Source organism: Mesoplodon densirostris, chromosome 2 (assembly GCF_025265405.1).
Source record: "Mesoplodon densirostris isolate mMesDen1 chromosome 2, mMesDen1 primary haplotype, whole genome shotgun sequence".
NCBI lineage: Eukaryota > Metazoa > Chordata > Mammalia > Artiodactyla > Ziphiidae > Mesoplodon > Mesoplodon densirostris.
The window spans coordinates 33,856,959-33,874,962 of NC_082662.1; the positions used below are offsets into that span (position 1 = coordinate 33,856,959).

Below are 18,004 nucleotides of genomic sequence, written 5' to 3' on the forward strand. Positions count from 1 at the left end.
TATATGTGTGTGTGTGTGTGTGTATTGGGGCAGGGGAGGTTACTGAGGGGAGTTCTCGGCATCTGCTGGCCAGAAGGAGAAGGCTGCTCCAGCATAAGTGGAGACCTACAGCCAAGTTTAGGGTGAGGTGTAAGAGAGACCAAGCTTCACAAATGCTGGGACCTCAGGCCGGAGTCCTGTGTCTCCAGGAGGAAGCTGGCAGAATGCTTCATTTGGGGGAATAAATGCCCAAATCAATAATGGCGCAAAGGGATTGGTCACTCCCTGAATTTCAAAAGCTCCCATCATTGCATGGGAGAGATACCTGCCACGCCCTTTCCTGCTGCTGCTGCTTGGAGTGGCCTTGCTGGCCTACACGGCTATGAGGCTGGGAGCCCTCAGACCGACACATCAGATCTAAGTCAGTCTCCCCTAGATGTTTCCTCAGTGAAAGTGGCATGAGTGAATGTCACTTCTGCCCTCATCATCCAGGTCCAGGTCTGTTTTTCTCACGGGCCTAGAAGCCCCTGGAAGGCAAGAGCCAGGTCTTCCAGTCTTGGCTGCTAGCTCCTGCCCCAGGGCGAGCACACGGTGGGTGCCAAAACTCAGAGGACCTCCTGTGTGTCAGGCCCTGGCAAGACATTGGGTGCACTCTACTGAATAAATGAGGCAAGGCCAAGTCCTTGCCCAGCTGTACAAAGGCTGGGAAGGATCTGCCCAAAGTTAGACAGAGGGTCACCATCCTAACTCTACCTGTAGGTTCATCCCACAGGTGTTCCTCAAATATGCTGTGCCATCCTAATAATTCAGGATGTACCCAGAGGCAGGTACCCCGCCCTCCACCCTCCCCTTCTGGAGCCCTTGACCATCCTGCTCAGGTCGTGGAGGCCCACCCCTAATCCACAAGAAATTAAGCCCAACACTCACATCCTGGTTTGTACCCAAGTCAGGGGCTTTTATTTACAGAAAGGCCTGGGTAGATCTAGCGGTTTGGTGGGAGAGGGTGATGCCAGAAAGGGAAGGGAGATGGGTGTTTAAATACTCAGATGGGAGGAAGGCAGGGAGGAAGTAGTGGACTGGCTTAAGGATGGCCACCTCTGGGCAGTCACCCAGTAAGCCCAGGGGGTGAAAATGGAATCAGGAACCAGCAAAGGCATCAGTCCACTTGCCCCAAGGACAAGATGGCCAGTGGAGGATGGTGCAAATTAAGGAGACATTTGTTTTGGTGACATCTGAGCGGTGCTCCGGGAAGGAAAGCCACCCCATCCTCTGGACCGTGCACTCTCCGGTGCCACTTGCCCTGTCTGTTAGCCTCACCTTTTTACTCCGATGTCCTCCCTTCCCTTCCCCCATGTTTTAGAATTTACTTTTCCTCAGGACTCCTGGGTCCCAGTCAAAGGTCCCGGGAAAGCTAGTTTCCTGGGCAGAGGAATGGGATGCATGTCCACCCAGAGGGCACCTAGTCCTTTCCCCCCAGGATGCCCACTGGGCTCTGTCTTGGCCTGATGCTCATGGCCCCTTGATAGATCCAGGCTCTGTGAGGCGTGCAGACGTGTAGGCTGAGGCTCCAAGGCAGGCCGCAGGTTCACAGAAGCCTGGCAGCCCCATGGGGCCTGGCAGGCCAGGTCGGCCTGCCTCTCCTGGGGCCCCTGGGATCCCTCGATCTCCATCTTTGCCGTTGATTGCCTGGCCAGGCCGGCCAGGCAGTCCTGTGAGAGGGAGAAGGTCAAGACATCAAGGCCTACTCCTGTCTCAGCTTTAGAATTCCTGTCTCATTTTTCAGGTGGGGAAAATGAAGCCAAGGACACCACAGAAAGAAGGGACTCTGCCACAGACACAGGTTCTGATTGTCCTTTCCTCCCAACTCCCAATCAGTGACCCTGGGGAGCATATGCCCCTTCCTTTCCCTCCATGAAGCAGATTTTTGTGCAACCCAGGAAGTCCTCAGAATCCCAGCTGCCCAGTTCTCAGCCAGACCCCATCCAGAGGCTCCTGGGTGCTCCAAAAGTATCAAAAATCGGATGTGTGGGACTGAGTTGGCTGAGCATGAGGCCTCCATGGAAGAGACCCAGTTGTCTTTGGGTCATTAATCCCAGAGCCGAGGGACACAACTGCCACTGGGCAGTGCCAAGATCTTACCTGGGATCCCTGGGGGCCCAGGCATCCCGGGATGCCCTCGTCCAACTTCTCCCCTATCACCCTTCTCTCCACGTTTTCCTGCAGAGAAAGAATCAAGCCTTAGTTTTTCAGAATAGGAAAATGCTTTTTTTCTACTTGGCTTGCTACTTAATTTCTATTTCACACACAACAATTATTTGTTTTGTGCCAGTTTATAATAGGGGAAAGTTGGAAATGACTGCAGAACTGATTAAATAAAGGCAAGTCCAAAGGATGGAAGACTATAAAGCTGATAAAGTTCTTTACAGGAGAGTGTCTAATAATAACAATAGTTGGCATTTACTCTGTGCCAACTCTATGTAAGTTACCTATAAGTGTAATCTTCATGACAACTATGAGGTTCTTGCTATTAATATCCCCATTTTACAGATGATAAATCTAAGGCCCAGGAAGATAAACAGGTAACTTGTTCAGGAGCCACAATGAGAAAGTGGTAGAGTCTGGACTCACACCTGTCTTGTGACTCGAGCTTGCCTTTAGTATTTTGTTAATCTGCCTCCCCACTTTTAGAGACGTGGAAGGAGGTTTATGGAGTACCACTAAGTAAATTTAGAACAAACAAAAGCCCCAAAAAACCCAATCTGTAAAACAGTACATTCATTTCTATCAATTTGCTACTGAAAAAGCAAGCCCAGGAGTCACATATGGGAGAAATGGGTGAAAGTGTCTATACCTCATGCTGGGAAGGGGAATGACGAAAGATAAAACAGGAGGCAGGGCAATCAACTCAGTAACTGAGACCCCCCCAGGGGCTGGTCTTGGCCAAACCCCCATCCCCTGGCCACCACAGAATAGCACTCACCCTTGGGCCCGGTGTTGCCAATCTGACCCACGGCTCCCACGATGCCAGGAATGCCCCGAGGGCCAGGGTGCCCAATGGGTCCCTGTTTGCCTGGGTACCCAGGAGGCCCAGGGGGTCCTGGGAGACCCATCATCCCGGTCGCACCCAGAGCCTCCCGCTTGGCACTCACAGCCATCTCTGCCAGTTGCTCTGGAGGGAGGGAGGGAGACAGAGAAGTCTGTTAGATGGGTGTCAGCTCAGTAAAACTGGGGAAGGCAGAGCACCCTGGCCCCTGGCCCCTGGTCCCTACGTGTGCACACAGAACAGCCTGGGGGTTAACCTCCACCTTCCTCAGGCTGTTGTACGGATGTCAAAGGTCCTGAGAGGGCAGGGATGTAGGTAAGGTCCCCAGCCCCTTGGACGCAGAGCTGGAATGGCCGCCCCTGACTCCAGACTCTCCAGCAAGGCCACTTCAAGAGGCTCCTGAAGGATGGCGATGCCCTGACTTGTGAGGAGGAGTTGTTGCCCCCCGGCCCCTCACCTTGCAGCATCTTCAGCACCACATCCTCGATGTGCTGGTCACTGGCATCTCGACCCTGAAAGCAGAGGAGGTCTTTCAGGAAGAAGCCCCTGGCTGCCAGGGCTGACCGCTCCAGCGCGATGACCCCCTCCTGTTCCCATTTTCTCACCTGAAGTAGTTTCAGCATCTGACTGAAATCCCTCCTGCACCCACACCCATCCTCTCTGACCCTGAGGTTTGGAACCAGCCTCAGGGAAGCCAGCTTCCTCTGGTAATTCCCAGCCTTTGGGGCGATAAACAGCAACCCAAAGAGATGGCCTTTCAAAGAGACTCCTCCTCCCCCGGAGGCCAACTTACCGCCACGCCCTGCCTCCCGGGCTGTCCGGGCAAGCCTCGGTTTCCAGCCAGTCCCCGAGGGCCCGGGAGCCCGGGGTAGCCCTGCACCCCCGGGGCGCCTGCATCCCCGCTGGGGCCCGGATAGCCGGCTTCTCCGCGGACTCCTTGCTGCCGAGAGGGGTCGGGGCAGAGCCGGGGTCAGAGGACGCACGCGCTGTGGGCAGCGGGGGTCGGGGTCGGGGAAGGATGGGATGGGCGGGGAGGGAAGCCTGGGGAGCCGCGGTCCTGGTCCCCAGCGGCGCCGAGGGAAGGGGGTGGCGGGAGAGGGGGAAGGTGGTGTCGCGGCTGCAGGACTCACCTGTCCCTTGGGCCCCGGCTCGCCAGACTCGCCCTGCAAGCACAAGGAAGCGCAGTCACGAGGCGGTGGGGTCCCAGGGCCCGCCCGCCGCCCCCCGCAGCCGGCTCACCTTCTCGCCTTTTTCTCCTGGGAGGCCAGCCACTCCCGGGTCGCCCTGCAGATTGAGACCGAGTCAGACCGCGGTGGCCCCGCGTGGCGTGGGAGCAGGGGCGGGGCGGCTGTGCTGGCCTGTGACACCCGCGTCCCCCGCCCCGAGGCGGGATGCCCAGACGGCGGGGGAAGGGGACATGCTGGCACTCACCACTCCGCCGCGGGGCCCGGTCTTCCCTGGGGAGCCCTGGAGAAAGCGGGGAGTCCGGGGCTTGGTGAGCTCGGGTCCAGGGGAGGCTGGGTCCACAGGGTCCCTCCAACCCCGGCTCCTGGCCACACTCCCCTCTGCAGCTCCGCCTCGCACCGCCCCGCAACCCCGGGGTCCCTTGGGACCCACATGTAGTACTTTTTCCACGAAGATTTGCGGTGCTCAAGGATCTCACTGCCCTCCACCGACTCCTCCCCCAGAGTCTTAAGGCGTCTTTCCCTGGTATTTTCCAGCCCCATTTGGTACCTTGTCTCCCTTGATGCCTGGCAAGCCTTGGGGCCCTGGAATTCCGGGGGGACCCTGTTCCCCCTTGGGGCCCTGAGGAGAAAAGAAACCAGAGGAATAAGTCAGATGAGGTGCCCAGACATGCTCCCCATGCCCATCTCAGCCACCCTGCACTTACCTGTCGGCCTTGAGGGCCTGGCTGTCCCACTGGCCCCCTCTCACCGTGGTCACCCTGAAATGGAAAGTGAAGGTCACATCCCGGCTATCAGCAGTGGCAGCCTCTCCCTGCCAGATCCCAGACGCTGCGTGGTCAGGGTGCCCTCCATTCCTGCTGTCACCACTGTGGAGGTCCTTGGCTCCACTTCAGACCAGCAAACTGAGGCCCTGACTCGGAGGCCTCATGCAGGCTGGGCAGGACTGGGCAGGTACTGGAGGAGCCTTGAGAGGACCCAGATCCTGGGTCCAGCAGTGCCAGCTGCTGCAGAGGCCCCCAGGGAGGGGCCACTCTGCCAGGCACTTACCTTCTGCCCCATGATGCCCTGGGGACCGATTTCTCCTCGAGGCCCTGGTTCTCCCTGGGGGACAGAGAAATCAGAGGTGAGCAATAGCCTGGAGGATCCCTCCCTTCCACACCTGGCCAGCCCCTTCCCACCCTTGGGGCTCAGCTAATTTGCTTCATCAGGAAGACTTCCTTCACTTCCTCTTCTTCCGGTCCCTGTACTTTTCCTTCATAGGACCCTATACAGCTGTAGTCATCATGCGATCATTTATTTAATTTAATGTCTGTCTCTCCCACGAAACTGTAAGCTCCATGTGCGTAGGAGACTGTCTATCTCAGCGTCTAGCGGGTTGCAGATATTTGGTGAATGTTTATGGAATGAATGAATGAATGACTTCCTGCTGGATTCTCAGCCCCAGTCAGTTGGGCCATCTGGAGAGGTCCTACCCCAGGACAGAAGCAGCTCCCACCCTCTCTGCATTGTACACAGGGAAACCGGGGCCCAGAGAGAGAAGAGGGCTTCCCTGCGTCAGTGGCAGAGCCTCGACTGGCACCGAGGGCGCCCCTAGGCTAGGGCTCCACCTCACAGTCTCACTCAGGCCCCATACAATGCGTGCAGGGCCCTCAGGCCTGGGGGAGCGGGGGAAGGGAGCAAAGCAAGAGGCCTTGTGTCAGAAGAGGGGACACTCACCTCCTTCCCAGGGGAACCAGAGACTCCTGGGAAGCCTTGCCGGCCTGGCTCACCCTGCAGGAAAACAGTTCTGAGGTCAGTCTGTGTAGCCCAGTCAGGCCCTTGGCCTCGGAGAAGCTCAGGGAACCTTAAAAAGACTCTGGAACCAAATGAGTTGGGGAGAGGAGAGGGTTCTTGGTGAGGTCCTCTGGACTCCACTGAGCTTCCTGTTTCTCATCTAGATATGCAGCCATGCCATCCTGTCTCCTCTAGCCAGGATGAGGGTGGGAGGGAGGTGACAGGAGGCAGGTGGTTAGGCCCAAGGGACTTGTGTCCCGGCCAAGTCTCTGAGCTTGGGCTGAGGACTGGGCTTGCAGTCTTTAAGCCGCGTCCCTGGTCCCTGCCCCCAGGCTCGCTTGCTCAGATGAAGCCAACTCTGCCCTCTTACCTTGTCTCCAGGGCCTCCTTTTGTCCCAGGCTGGCCGGGCACACCCTGTAGAAGGAAGCTGATGTCAGTTTCTCCCCTGGCAGGGGGAGCTCTGTGCACCTACTGCTTTGCCTCCCGGATTCCTCCCCTGCCTTATGGAAGCTGAACAGCAGAAGGCCCAGCCATGAACTTGACTGTGCCTAGCCGCGAATCCCTGGTGAGAGAGGCGGTGGGTACAGAAAGGCCTGCCTACAAGTGCCTGTGGCCCATGGGGAGAAGAGGGCCACATGTGAGTGCACACAGGAACACAGTCTACACGTGGACATGTTAGCAGGCCTCGGCCTCAGTACCCTTGGCAGGGAGGGATGCGGGTTCCCAGAAGGTGTGGGATGGAGGTGGGCCTGACGGTGAGAAGGCACAGAGAGATGGGAAGGGCATTCCAAGCAGAGGGACGAGTAAAGGCTTGAATGTGTGGAGGCAGAAAAGCCAAGGCCATGTTGAGAAGGGAGAGGATGAAGAGAGGCAGTGGCTGATGAGGCAGGGGGTAGGCTGGGCTCAGATCATGGTGGTCCTTAGATGCTAAGATGAGCTGAGGACGAGGAGTGTAGCTGTCCTGTTCGTAACTTTCCCTGCCACTTACTGTACCTCAGTAACTCTATTGAATGACTGGACAGAATGGCTTTCCTGGAGGCAGCAGTGGCGGGGGAGCACGGAAGGTGTTTAGCAGAGAAACGGTCAGATTCCACTTAGCCAACATGGACGGTTGGAATGGTCAAAGGGAAGGCCGGAGCAACTGTCCGAATGACGAAGCCTAAGCCAGGCCAGACTTGGTGAGGAGGCCTGAGCTGGGTGGGGACAAGGACTAGAGCACGAGCCCTGGGTGTGTGACTTCCATCTCATCAGCCACTCACGCCACCTTGGGGAGGTGGGCCACAGAGTGCCTGGCCTCCTGGAGGAGGATAAGCAACTTGCAGTGTGGCAGCCCCCATGGCTCCGCCCCATACTCACCACTAGGCCCTGGTGGCCCGGGTTTCCTGGCCGCCCCACCTGTCCTGCACTGCCCTGCAAGAGACAGAACCAGAGACACAGATGAGTCTCCCACCCGAGTGGAGGCAGGAAACTGAGGCCCCGAGGCAACCAGGAATGTGTCCGTGACATGTGTGAGGATCCCAGGCTGCTAGGCCTCCAGGCTCAGTGTGATGGGACTCAGAGCCTCAGCTGGAAAGGGCCCTAACCCTTGCCCCAATCCCACCAGCCATCCCCACTCCTACCTTCGTGCCAGGTGTGCCTGGGGTCCCGTCCTTGCCGTCAATGCCTGGTGGGCCCTGCTCAGGAGGAAAGTTGAAGGGACACTCACAGTGGGGAGGTGCCTAGGGTCAGGCCACCCACCCGTGCCCCTGTGTGTAGGAAGTGAGTCAGGTCACCTTGGGAAGCCCCACCAGCCAATTGGGGGTGGGAGAGTGGAAGTGGGAAGGGATTTCGTGGAATGGACCGCAGTCCTTCCCTTGTGTGGGTGATGAGTGTCCCAGGACCCTTCCTACATCACCACCCTATTTACAGGTGAAAAAACTAAGGCGCAGAAAGAGAGTATTTCCCGAGGTGACAGCCCACCGGCAACAGAGTTTAGTCTAGAATCCCAGGCTGCTCCTCCTCCTCTGGGGGCTTGGAGAGCTGCCTGGACCCCGCCCTCTGCCCACTTACGGTTGCTCCCTTCGGTCCTGTTATTCCCTGGGGTCCTCGGATACCTTGGCTGCCCTGCAAAGTAGACAGAGATCAGATCACCTGCAGGAGGCTGAACTCCTGTCTGGCTGTTCAGAGAAGGGAACAGCTGAGAACAGTGGCCTCTGGGTCCCAGGGTCCATGTGGCACAGGCCATGCTGTGCAAGGGCTGGAGGAGAGGGGCCTAGTTGTGTGAGTTTGCCCTGGACCTAGCGGGAGGGAGTAGAGGTCAGCAGCAAGCAGGCTGGGCTGGAGCAGGACAGGGGAGGAGCCCACGCTCCTGAGACCCACCAAGGCCCTGAGTGACACTGATGTGAAGAAACACAACAACTAAAGACAATGTGTGGACTTGGTTTGGGCCTTGATTTGAACAAGAACCCTGAAAAGACATGTTTGAGATCACTGGGAAAAACTGACTACAAGCTGATGATTAGATGATGTTCAGGAATAATTGATAATTTTGTTGGTGTGATAATGATATGGTGGTTATGTGAGGAAAGAGCCTCATTTGTAAGACATACATTCAGAAGTGGGTAACATGACATAATGTTAAGAATTTGCTTGAAAATATCAGGGCAAAGCAATGAAGTGAAGGAAAGAAAGGAAGAAGAGGATGGATGAAGTGAGAGTGGTAAAAGGTTAATTTGGGGAGGTAGGTACATAAGCGATCACTATATTATTCTCCCTACTTTTGCGTTTGTTAAAAAACTTGCACAATAAGAAACTAACAAAAAGGGGCTTCCCTGGTGGCGCAGTGGTTGAGAGTCCGCCTGCCGATGCAGGGGACAAGGGTTCGTGCCCCGGTCTGGGAAGATCCCACATGCCACGGAGCGGCTGGGCCCGTAAGCCATGGCCGCTGAGCCTGCGAGTCCGGAGCGTGTTCTCCGCAACGGGAGAGGCCACAACAGTGAGAGGCCTGCGTACCACACACACAAAAAAAAAAACAAAAAAAACTAACAAAAAGAAAAACAACCCTAACTTTACTTTCTGCTCAATTTTTCTGAGTAAACTCAGAACTGCTCAAAAGAGATAGTCTTTTACTTTAAAAAAAAGAGAGAGTTAAGAAAACTGGGATCTGGACCAAATCCCATTAGCCCCATGACTGATTCCCTGGAATTTCATTGTCTGGCCCCAGAGACCGTGGGACTGCATTACACGGTTCTCCCAAAGTCTGAATTTGATCAGCAACAGGCTGGGCTTGGAGGAGGGGGCTGCTGGGGCTGGCTGGGCTCTGGGCACAGACGTTCCTCCCTCACATCAGTCACCCACATGCACAGACACGCAGAATAACGTATGCACACACACACACACACACACACACACACACACACGTTTGTGCATGCACGTGAGCCTTGGGTGGAGCTGAGTCCACCCAGTTCTCCCCAGGGGCTGTGACTGGACAGGGGTGCCTGAGGACTCACCACGTCACCCTTCTCCCCAGCTCGGCCTGGTGGCCCCTGAGGACCTTCCTCACCCTGGCAAGAAGGACAAACAGAAATGCAAGTCATGTGGGCTCAGGGGGAGCCGCAGCCCTCCGCAGCCCTAGGAGCTGTGTCTGGAGGAGGTGGGTGGGGCGGAAGCAGGAGCAGACTCACTGGTGACCCAGCGGCGCCGATGGAGCCCACCATGCCTTTGTACCCGTGAGGACCCTGGGGAGAGCAGAGGTCACAGGTCAGTCCCGGCTGGACCCCAGAGGCCAGGGGGCTGGTTCCAGCAGCTCTTGCAGGACACCCCAGACCCACTCACCATCTCTCCTTTGGGTCCCGCCATGCCCGGGTAGCCCCTGACGCCCTGGGGACCCTGTCAAGACAGAAGAATGACAGCGATGGCCACTAGAAGGCCCACTTCATGACAGCTTCCCTGACCACCCCCCCCCCAATTTTCTCAGTGCCTCTCTGAGGCAGGCACGGAGTCCCCATCACGGATGGTCACTGATGCTCGGAGATGGGAGAGACTCGCCAGCGTCACTCAAAAGGGACAGTGCAGAAGCTGGGCCTCAGGTGAGTCTTCTGGCTGACAGCCTTGGTTCCTGTCCCCCAGTCTCTCACAGTCAGCCTCAGCCTCCCTCCGCCCGCACCCAGAGACACACCAGCTGGACACAGGTGTCTCTTTCACAAGTTAGAGCCCAGAGCAGGAGAATGACTCCACTAAGGTCTCCCAGGAGAGGTGAGGAGGGCCCTTGGAAAATGTTCCTTACCGGCGGTCCAGGGATGCCTTGCTCTCCAGAGGCACCCACATCTCCCTTGGGACCCTAAGGGGCAGGAAAGAGCAGTCAGATAGGCAGACAGATCGAGAGACAAACATACAGACAACCAAAGACACCATCCTCTTCCCAGCAAAAGCAGACAGGAAGTCCTCCTAGAAACCATACGGTCCCATGTGACGGACGGATGGGGAAATGGAAGCACAGCAAGGAGAACGGACTTGCCCAGGGACACATTGACCTAGAATCTAGGCCTCTTGCCTCCCAGCTCAAGGCTTTATCCCCAGAGCCCCACAGGGGAAGGGGAAGGGAGAAGGATGGGAGGCAGGCTCCTGTAGGCCCCTCTCCACACACACCCTCCCAGGGCCCTCAGCCCTCACACTCACCGGCTTTCCCTGGCGGCCGGAATCTCCCAGAAGCCCGCGCTTGCCAGGATGCCCCTGCAGGGAAGGAGAGAGCGCAGAGTAGGTCCCCTCCCCGCCCCCCCCACCCCGTCCCCCAAAACTTGGGCCAGGAGCTCACCTTCACTCCCTGCAGCCCCGGGGGCCCTTTTGCGCCCGCTGGACAGTTCGTTGGACACTGGAAAGGAAATCCCGCAGGGCTCTGTGGTCACTGGCCAGTCCCAGGCCAACTGGGCAGTGCTTCCCCACCTTGCCAGCTCCGATCCCCCCTCCCACAGCACCTGGCTGCACCTCTCAGCTGCAGCCCCTCCCCATCTCCCTCTGACCCTACCTCCTGAAGGAACCTAACTCCTTGCCCGCCCCTCTCAAGATGACCCGCCCCTTCCCCGGATTAGCCCCGCCCCAGCCCCCTCCCCGTCCCCTCCCCCACCCCGCCTCTCACCAGGAAGTCCGCGCTGCCTTCCAGACCCTGAATGGTTCCTGGGCGGCCCTGAGAAAAGATGTATGGAGACGGAGCCTGAAGCAAACTGTCCCCACCCCAGGCTTGCGCCAAGGACTCTTGTCCTTCCCCAGCCACACACTGCCATGTGGGAGGTCTGAGGACACTTACCGGTTTCCCAGGGGGCCCCGGGGGCCCTGCTGGCCCCTCTGGTCCAGGATCCCCCTGGAAGCAAGAAGGGCCCAAATCATACCCTTGTCCAGTCCTGCCTAGGTCACCCCTGCCCCCTCCTCCAGTTCCTGCCACTGCACTGTCCACCCTGACCTCCAGGTCACCTCCTGAGATCTGGGCTCTTGGGGAGATCAAGGCCTGATCTTCGGGGGGGATGGCCCCAGCCCTTGGCCTCCCTGGAAGACCTAGCACAGGGTGGGCTCAGCAGGAGGGGTTTCTGCCCCAGAACTGCAGGAGCTCTCTGGTGGCCAGAGGCAGACTCAGGAAATCCTGGAGAGATACTCAGCTTGCCAGCTTGAAGGCAGAGGGCAGGAGGCAGAGTGAGCAGAGGGGTAGCTGGGGCTCACCTTGGGGCCCGTGATTCCCATCTCACCAGGGAGGCCAACAGGTCCAGCCGGTCCCTAGGGACAGAGACATCAGTGGCTGGGATGCCTCAGAGGGTCAGCCCAGTCCTGGCACAGAGGGACCCAGAGCCCTCTTCCCTGCTTTCACTTTGCAACCAACACCAGAGAAGCTGACAGATTAGGGCTTTAAGGAACAGAGAATCTCAGAGCCAGTGGATAGGCCCAGAGTTCTCTGACAAGTCTGCCCATTTCCAGCACCATCGCGGCCTGCTGGCCCCTCCCCATGCTGGTCAGTCCCCTGGAAGCCCTCTGTACCCTCCTTCCCAGAGAGTGCCAGGGACTCCACCCCACCCCTGCAGACTTACAGGAGGTCCGGCGAAGCCAGGGCCCTGGAACAGAAGAAAAGATTAGGTTCATGGCTCCTTTTACAAGTCCCCCTACCCACAAAGGGTCCTTTAAAGCCCTTGCCAGTTATACTCACCGGCAGGCCAGGGGGACCTGGGAGCCCAGGCTGGCCCTGCAAGAGCAATGGGGGAGGCTCAGAGGCTGGGGTCTCCTGGGTCCCTGCTCCTGTCTGCCGAAGCCCCTCCCAAACTCTGGCGCTAGATTTCCCATGCTGAGGCCCCCAGCAGGCTACTTACCTTGACTCCAGGGATCCCCACGGGACCAGGCTCCCCCTTGGCTCCAGTCAGACCCTGGCGAAGAAAGAGAAGGTACATCCGTGAGGGGCGAACCTGCTCCCTGACCCGTGGGGCAGGGCGGGTCAAGAGGTCTCTCCTGGGTGGGCCCAGGCTGCCTTTCACCACACTCCATGAAGGCCTAAGGGCGTCAACACCTCACTTTCCCTTCCCCCAGTCCCCACCACAGTCCTTGACGATTATTGTCTTTTGAAAGATGAGAAACCAAGGCCCAAAGATTTGTCAGCCCAGACCTCATGCCTCCAGTCTAGGAGTCTAGAAAACCTAGATAGACATAGGTCTGGATTAGCCATTTTCTTGATGTCTGCCCTTGGCAACCTTTTCTGAGCCTTAGTTTTCTCATCTGCAAAATGGATTAATAATCATGCTTTCTTCTCTGGGTGGCTATGAAAACTGATGTGGAAGGCAATATATTTTGTAATCTTTGCAGGGTGTGGACGAGTTGGAATGGCCCTGGTAGCTGGTCACAGCCCTAATGGGCACCTCTTGCACCAGCAGGGCAAAGGCAACGCATGGGGGCCTCTTCTTCCTCCCATCTTTCAGTGACTGACTCAAATGTATGCCCCAAAAAGAAGACTTCCCATTGCCCCTGGCTGTGTCCAGGAGCCTGTGACCTTGGGGTCCCCGGGAACTCTGTGGTATCAACCAAATAATGTTTCTCTCCTGAGTGGTGCCTGGGGCTGGGACGGGTGGAGTGGGGAAGGAAAAAGGAGAGGAAGGGAGAGGGAGCATAAGGAGAGCTCTGCCCAGAGTATTCAGTTTGATACTTGGGGGCCAGAAATGTGAGACTAAATTCTGCTGATGAGCAGAACCCCTCTCTGGACCCCCATTTGCTTGTGATTCAATGCTCCTGGGGTGGATGTGAGGTCAAAATCTCATATGAAGGTGAGGGGGGCTCACAGCTGTAGAGTCTCCATCTTGCTCCGAATAGCAGATCAGGGAAGATGCCAGAATTGGGTTCTGGAAGTCACTGAGTGGAGCCCTAACCTGCTCTACCTGACGCTCAGGTAGGTACTCACGTCAATCCCGGGCTTGCCGTCTGGCCCATCTGGCCCCGCTTTGCCAGGCTCTCCCTTAGGTCCCTTGAAAACAGAAGTGGAGCAAACATTAGACACAGGAGGGCAAGACCTGGAAGGGTCAGAGGTCAAGGAGGAAAAAGCACTCACCGGAGGGCCAGCTTTCCCAGGGGGCCCCTTGTCACCCTGTAAGATACAAGTTGTTGAGACAGCACACTATGGCTCGTGCCCCCCCAGATGGGCACACAAGCCCTGGCTGGCCCGTCCCACATGCTCCTCTCCTCACTCTCCTCTCTTCTGTCCTGGGTCCTCTCAAGCCTTGTGCTTTTTAGGAAAATAGCTCCCTTTCCCTCAAGAAAACCATAGGTGGATTGACACCAATCCCAGGCAGGCTGGAGAGGGTGATAACAGCATGCGAGTGGGTTCTAGTCATGCCAGTGCTGGTAAGGGGCCAGTTAGGAGACCTGCGAACAGGGTTCTTGGCTCCAAGTTACCTCGGAGAGCAGGTGCCTCTTGGATTTGAGCAAGTGTGGGGAGAAACGTGGGGTTTTTAGGAAAACATGAAGGGGAGGTAAGCGAAGGGGGCAGTGGCGGCCTTCTGGGTTGGGGTCAGGAAAACGAGATGGGGCAGGGGCAAGGACCAAGGGGACAGATTCAGTCTGTCACCAAGGCAAGAAAGACCTCCTTCCCCTGTGACAAAGGATCCTTGGTGGAAGACAGACATGGGCTGTGGAATCACATTCAGCCCCAGAGAAGCTTCCAGGCATTTCAGAGCCTGTGGCGGCCAGAGAGCCTGGCAGGGACCCTGCGCCCTGTGTTTGGAGGGTGGGGCACCAGGTTGAATAGAAGGCTGTCGAGATGGGTAAACATGGGGCTGACCTCCTGGGGGAGCATCCAGAATGTGGTATTTAACCCTCACTGTGGTAGGGAGAGCAGGGAACGAGACCAGCTGGTTCTAAATCGGGGAGAAAAATGCAAAGAGAAGAGACCGGAGTCTGGCCCTAGCTGGTCAGCGGTCTGGCCGAGGCTCCCAAGCTACCCTGAAGAAGCATCCAGACGTGCCAGAGGGCAGGGCGAGGAGGCAGGGTGTCTCCCACCCCAAAAAAGAAGGGAGGAGGGGGCGAGGGATAAGGAATCGCTGTGAGCTGTGGCGGGCAGACCGAACAGCAGCTCCTTGTCCGCCGCCGGCTATGAGGGGCTCTTCCTCTCGAGGCTGGTTTGAGGTTTTTGTAGAACAAACGGTCTCCTTGTGGTGCAGGCTGGCGCCGCCTACTGGCAACAGGGGGCACTGCATCTCCAGGCGTCAACCTCACCGCCCCGCCCCCCGCCCCCCACTCCCAGGGCTCACAAAGTTCCCCTTTGTCCGCCGCCTCTCTCCCCCTCCCGTCCCAAGTTAGAGACTCACGTCGATTCCGTCGGATCCAGGCACTCCCGGTGGCCCCGGGGGGCCCGGGGGCCCCCGCTCTCCTGGTGGACCTCTCTGAAAACACATACAGGGGTGCAGCCCTCAGATAGTGCAGGGAACTGGGCATCCAGGAGTGTACCCCACCCTGAGGAAAGGGAGCTCCTCAGGGAGTCGCGAACTCCCCGTTTATTGAAAACCCACTGTGTACCAGATATTGTGTACCATTACATATATTATCTTCTTGAATGCTTAGAACTGTGAGGCCGAAACTAACAAGCCCCAGTTCGCAGTTGAGGAAACAGGCTCAGAAAGATGAAGGGGTCCGTGATCACCGGAAGTAAGCGGTGGAGCCAGAATTCCGTCCTAGGTCTGCCCACCTCCTTCCACGGTACCATGTTGCCCTTGCGCTGTCGTGGGTGGGAACAGATGGAGATGCTGATGGCTCAAATAAATAACCGATGGTAAGGAAGATGGTGCCTAGAGACGCTCGGTCCTAATGGACGGTTGCTCGCATTATTTTTAGGTGAACAACAGATACTGAAGGTGAGTAGGTACCCCTTCCTCTCCCCCCGGTGCGGATAAAGTCCGACGGGACAGCTGGGGAGGCGCAGAGAGACGGAGCGTGAGGGGACCCAGGGAAGGGAAGCCTGTTCTCCTACTCAGAGCACCCCTCTCGCAGCACCGCTCCTCCGTCCTCCCTTAGGTGGCTCTCTTACGGGGCCACCCCCCGACTCGGGTGGGGGTCCCCCCCCGCCAGGTGCCCGCGCCCTCCCCAGGCCGAGAAGTGCCAGGCTGGCGCCTGGGCCCTGCCCCTCCGCGCCCGCGTCCCGTTAGGCCCCCTCCCCCCAGCCGGCCCTCGAAAGTGAGACGCGAGCGCGCGAGCCCGGCAGAGAGGCAGCAGCCAGCGAGAGCGGCGTCTGGCTGGAGCCAGCGCCCCCTGGGAGGCGGCGGGGGCGGAGAATCCGGAGCCCCGTGAATGGGCACCATTGTGTCCCCCGCCACCTGGGCTCTCCGGGCTGCCAGGACCCGGCGCCAGCTCTCGCCGCACGCTGCCCGTCCCAGGCAGGGCCGAGCATCTCGGGACAGGGTCCCTCTGGCTCCCCGGCTCATCCAGCTCCTTTCACTGTGCCGAGACGCCCCCCGTTTGTGCCCCTCCTAAGGGGACGTGCGCCGCGGGACTGTCCGAAGCTGCCCGTCGCGCTAGGGATTGTCAGCAGAGGGTGGGGGTCAGGCAGAGGGAGCCCTTGACTAGACCGCGGGATCCTGAACCCCGGACCCAGACCCCGCACTCCGGACCCCGGCGCGGGACTTACGATCTGCGCCAGGGCGAGCCCGAGCACCTGCAGGAGAACCAGGAGGCTGCGGCGGGCGGCCGCAGGGGCCATGGCGGGCGGCGGACTCGAGGAGGCTGGGTGCCGGCTCCACGCACGCACCGACCGCTGAGGCTCCCGGCGCGGCCGCGCTAGCTGCTCTCGGACGGGGCGGGTCCGGCCTCCTGAATATGCGGCGGGGCGGGGCGGGGGGCCCGCGGGGGTCTGTCACCTGAGAGGACCCGGGGAGGGAGGCCGGCGCCCTCGACCCAGCTCCGCCCCGCTCGGACGCCTCCAGCCGCCAGCGCCCACCCTCCATCCTCGCCTCGGGCTTCCCCGAGGCACCGGCCGGGTAATCCGAAGAGCCGCTGGGGTGCCGGACGGGGACCACGCCTCCGTTTCTCTCTGAGGAAGCAGAGGGCCTTCCCAGGTCCTTGTCCAGCCTGATATCCAGGACCCAGCCCCTTCCCCCGACCCACAGTCCGCGTCCCATCCCCTGAGCCATGTCTTCGGCCACTTCTGCCTGCGAGCCCCGGCCTGGGTGCTCTATGCCAGGGCCCAGGCCCAGGGAGCCTCAGGTTCTGCAGACCTTGGAGCAGGCTCTGCCCCTCCCCACCCACCTCGTCCCTCTCCACATACAATCAATGAGGCCTCTTCCGTATTAAAACATACCAAGACCCTTCCTGGATCAGCCATCCTGTGAATACCCACTCTGCCTCCTCCCTCTGGCTTCACTAGCACTTCTAAACTTCCTCATCTTCCTCTCATCTCCCTGCTTCTGGCCCTGCTGGAGGTCACCAGTGAGGCTTAACCCCTCTTCAGTCCTCCTGTCATGAAGCTGTTGGCACCTGGGTCTGCCTTGGCCATTCATTCCATCCTTGAAGTCTTCCCTGTCCAGGTGTCCACCATCCAGCCCTTCTTCTATTGCTTTTTCTTCTCTGCAGCTCCCTTAAGCACCAGAGTCTGTGGGATTGGCCAGCTCTCTCCCTCCAAGTGAGCTCCTCCATGATCATGGAAACAACCATCGCCTTATTTACCAGAGTTTCCAAAACCAACCTGTCAAGTATAGCCTCTCTCCAGAGTTTCTTACCTTCCCTTTCATTCACTTAAGCAATGTTGGTAGAGTGCTTTGGAATCTGACGCTGTCACTGAGTATCACCACAGGACCTAAAACCATATGAAGTCTCAGTTTGCTCATCTGTAAAAAGAAATAATAATAGTCCCTATCTTACAGGGTTTTTGTGAAGGCTGAACGGGATGATGCATATGATGTCCTTACCCTAGCAAGCAGCACATAGTAGGTGCCTGATACATTTCTGTTTTCATTATGATTTATTGAGGACTCTCTGTGTACCAGTCCTGCACCCAATGTGGGGAAGACAACCACAAGCAGGTCAGCTAAAATAGTGAAGGTGAATACTCTCTGGAACCTGGGAAAGTTCAACTCCACTGGGCATGTTGGCAAAGGGCCTTGGGCTTTGAAAGGGGGTCCTGGAGCTGGGTTTGGGAGAAAGGGCTTGAGAGAACTTAATTGCACTGCCTAACAGAGTGAAGAAGAATTTGAAGTTTGTAGGAAGTAAGATGAGAGGAAGAGGAAGTGAGAGAGGGCTGATGGGCACTGCCTGGGTGAGTGGAACTATTTGTAAAGGACGTCTAAGAAATAGGATGTCCAAAGTTGTTGGTTTTATGTTGTTTATTTCTTCCTCTCTTTGTAGACTAAACACACAAAAGCCTCTGAGGAGTAAGTGTTGTTTTTTTGTGTGTGTCTGGAGACTGTGAAAAGGGGATGAGCTTCACATTTGGACAGCACACATGAGTGTATTCATTGGTTATTGCAGCATAACAAACTATCTAAAAACTGAGTGGCTTAAAACAACCATTTCTTGGATTGGGAATTCAAGAATGGC

General features: G+C 57.7%; 1 protein-coding gene across 1 annotated transcript; it reads right to left on the reverse strand.

Moving 5' to 3' along the window:
- Window positions 1-925: 925 nt before the first annotated feature.
- COL9A2 (collagen type IX alpha 2 chain) lies at window positions 926-16,226 on the reverse strand. Its single transcript, XM_060082568.1, has 32 exons — window positions 16,101-16,226; window positions 14,788-14,862; window positions 13,533-13,568; window positions 13,386-13,448; window positions 12,310-12,363; window positions 12,150-12,185; window positions 12,034-12,057; window positions 11,672-11,725; window positions 11,265-11,318; window positions 11,097-11,144; window positions 10,776-10,832; window positions 10,640-10,693; window positions 10,248-10,301; window positions 9,797-9,850; window positions 9,646-9,699; window positions 9,472-9,525; window positions 8,033-8,086; window positions 7,603-7,656; window positions 7,340-7,393; window positions 6,353-6,397; window positions 5,926-5,979; window positions 5,257-5,310; window positions 4,914-4,967; window positions 4,757-4,828; window positions 4,454-4,489; window positions 4,262-4,306; window positions 4,153-4,185; window positions 3,816-3,962; window positions 3,480-3,534; window positions 2,960-3,148; window positions 2,119-2,196; window positions 926-1,688 (listed from the first exon to the last, which is right to left on the reverse strand). The coding sequence occupies exons 1-32, from the start codon at window positions 16,170-16,172 to the stop codon at window positions 1,489-1,491; spliced, it is 2,067 nt and encodes a 688-aa protein (XP_059938551.1). The 5' UTR covers window positions 16,173-16,226; the 3' UTR covers window positions 926-1,488.
- Between the last annotated feature and the right edge of the window lie 1,778 nt (window positions 16,227-18,004).

What these genes read in the sequence shown, in the direction of transcription:
- COL9A2 (XM_060082568.1), bottom strand. Translation starts at nt 16,172, where the DNA reads ATGGCCCCTGCGGCCGCCCGCCGCAGCCTCCTGGTTCTCCTGCAGGTG. An exon ending in TCGGCGCCGCTGGGTCACCA is followed by an intron (nt 9,526 to 9,645) that starts GTGAGTCTGCTC and finishes CCTTCTTGCCAG; the next exon opens with GGTGAGGAAGGTCCTCAGGG. An exon ending in CGGGCCACCAGGGCCTAGTG is followed by an intron (nt 6,398 to 7,339) that starts GTGAGTATGGGG and finishes TTCCTTCTACAG; the next exon opens with GGTGTGCCCGGCCAGCCTGG.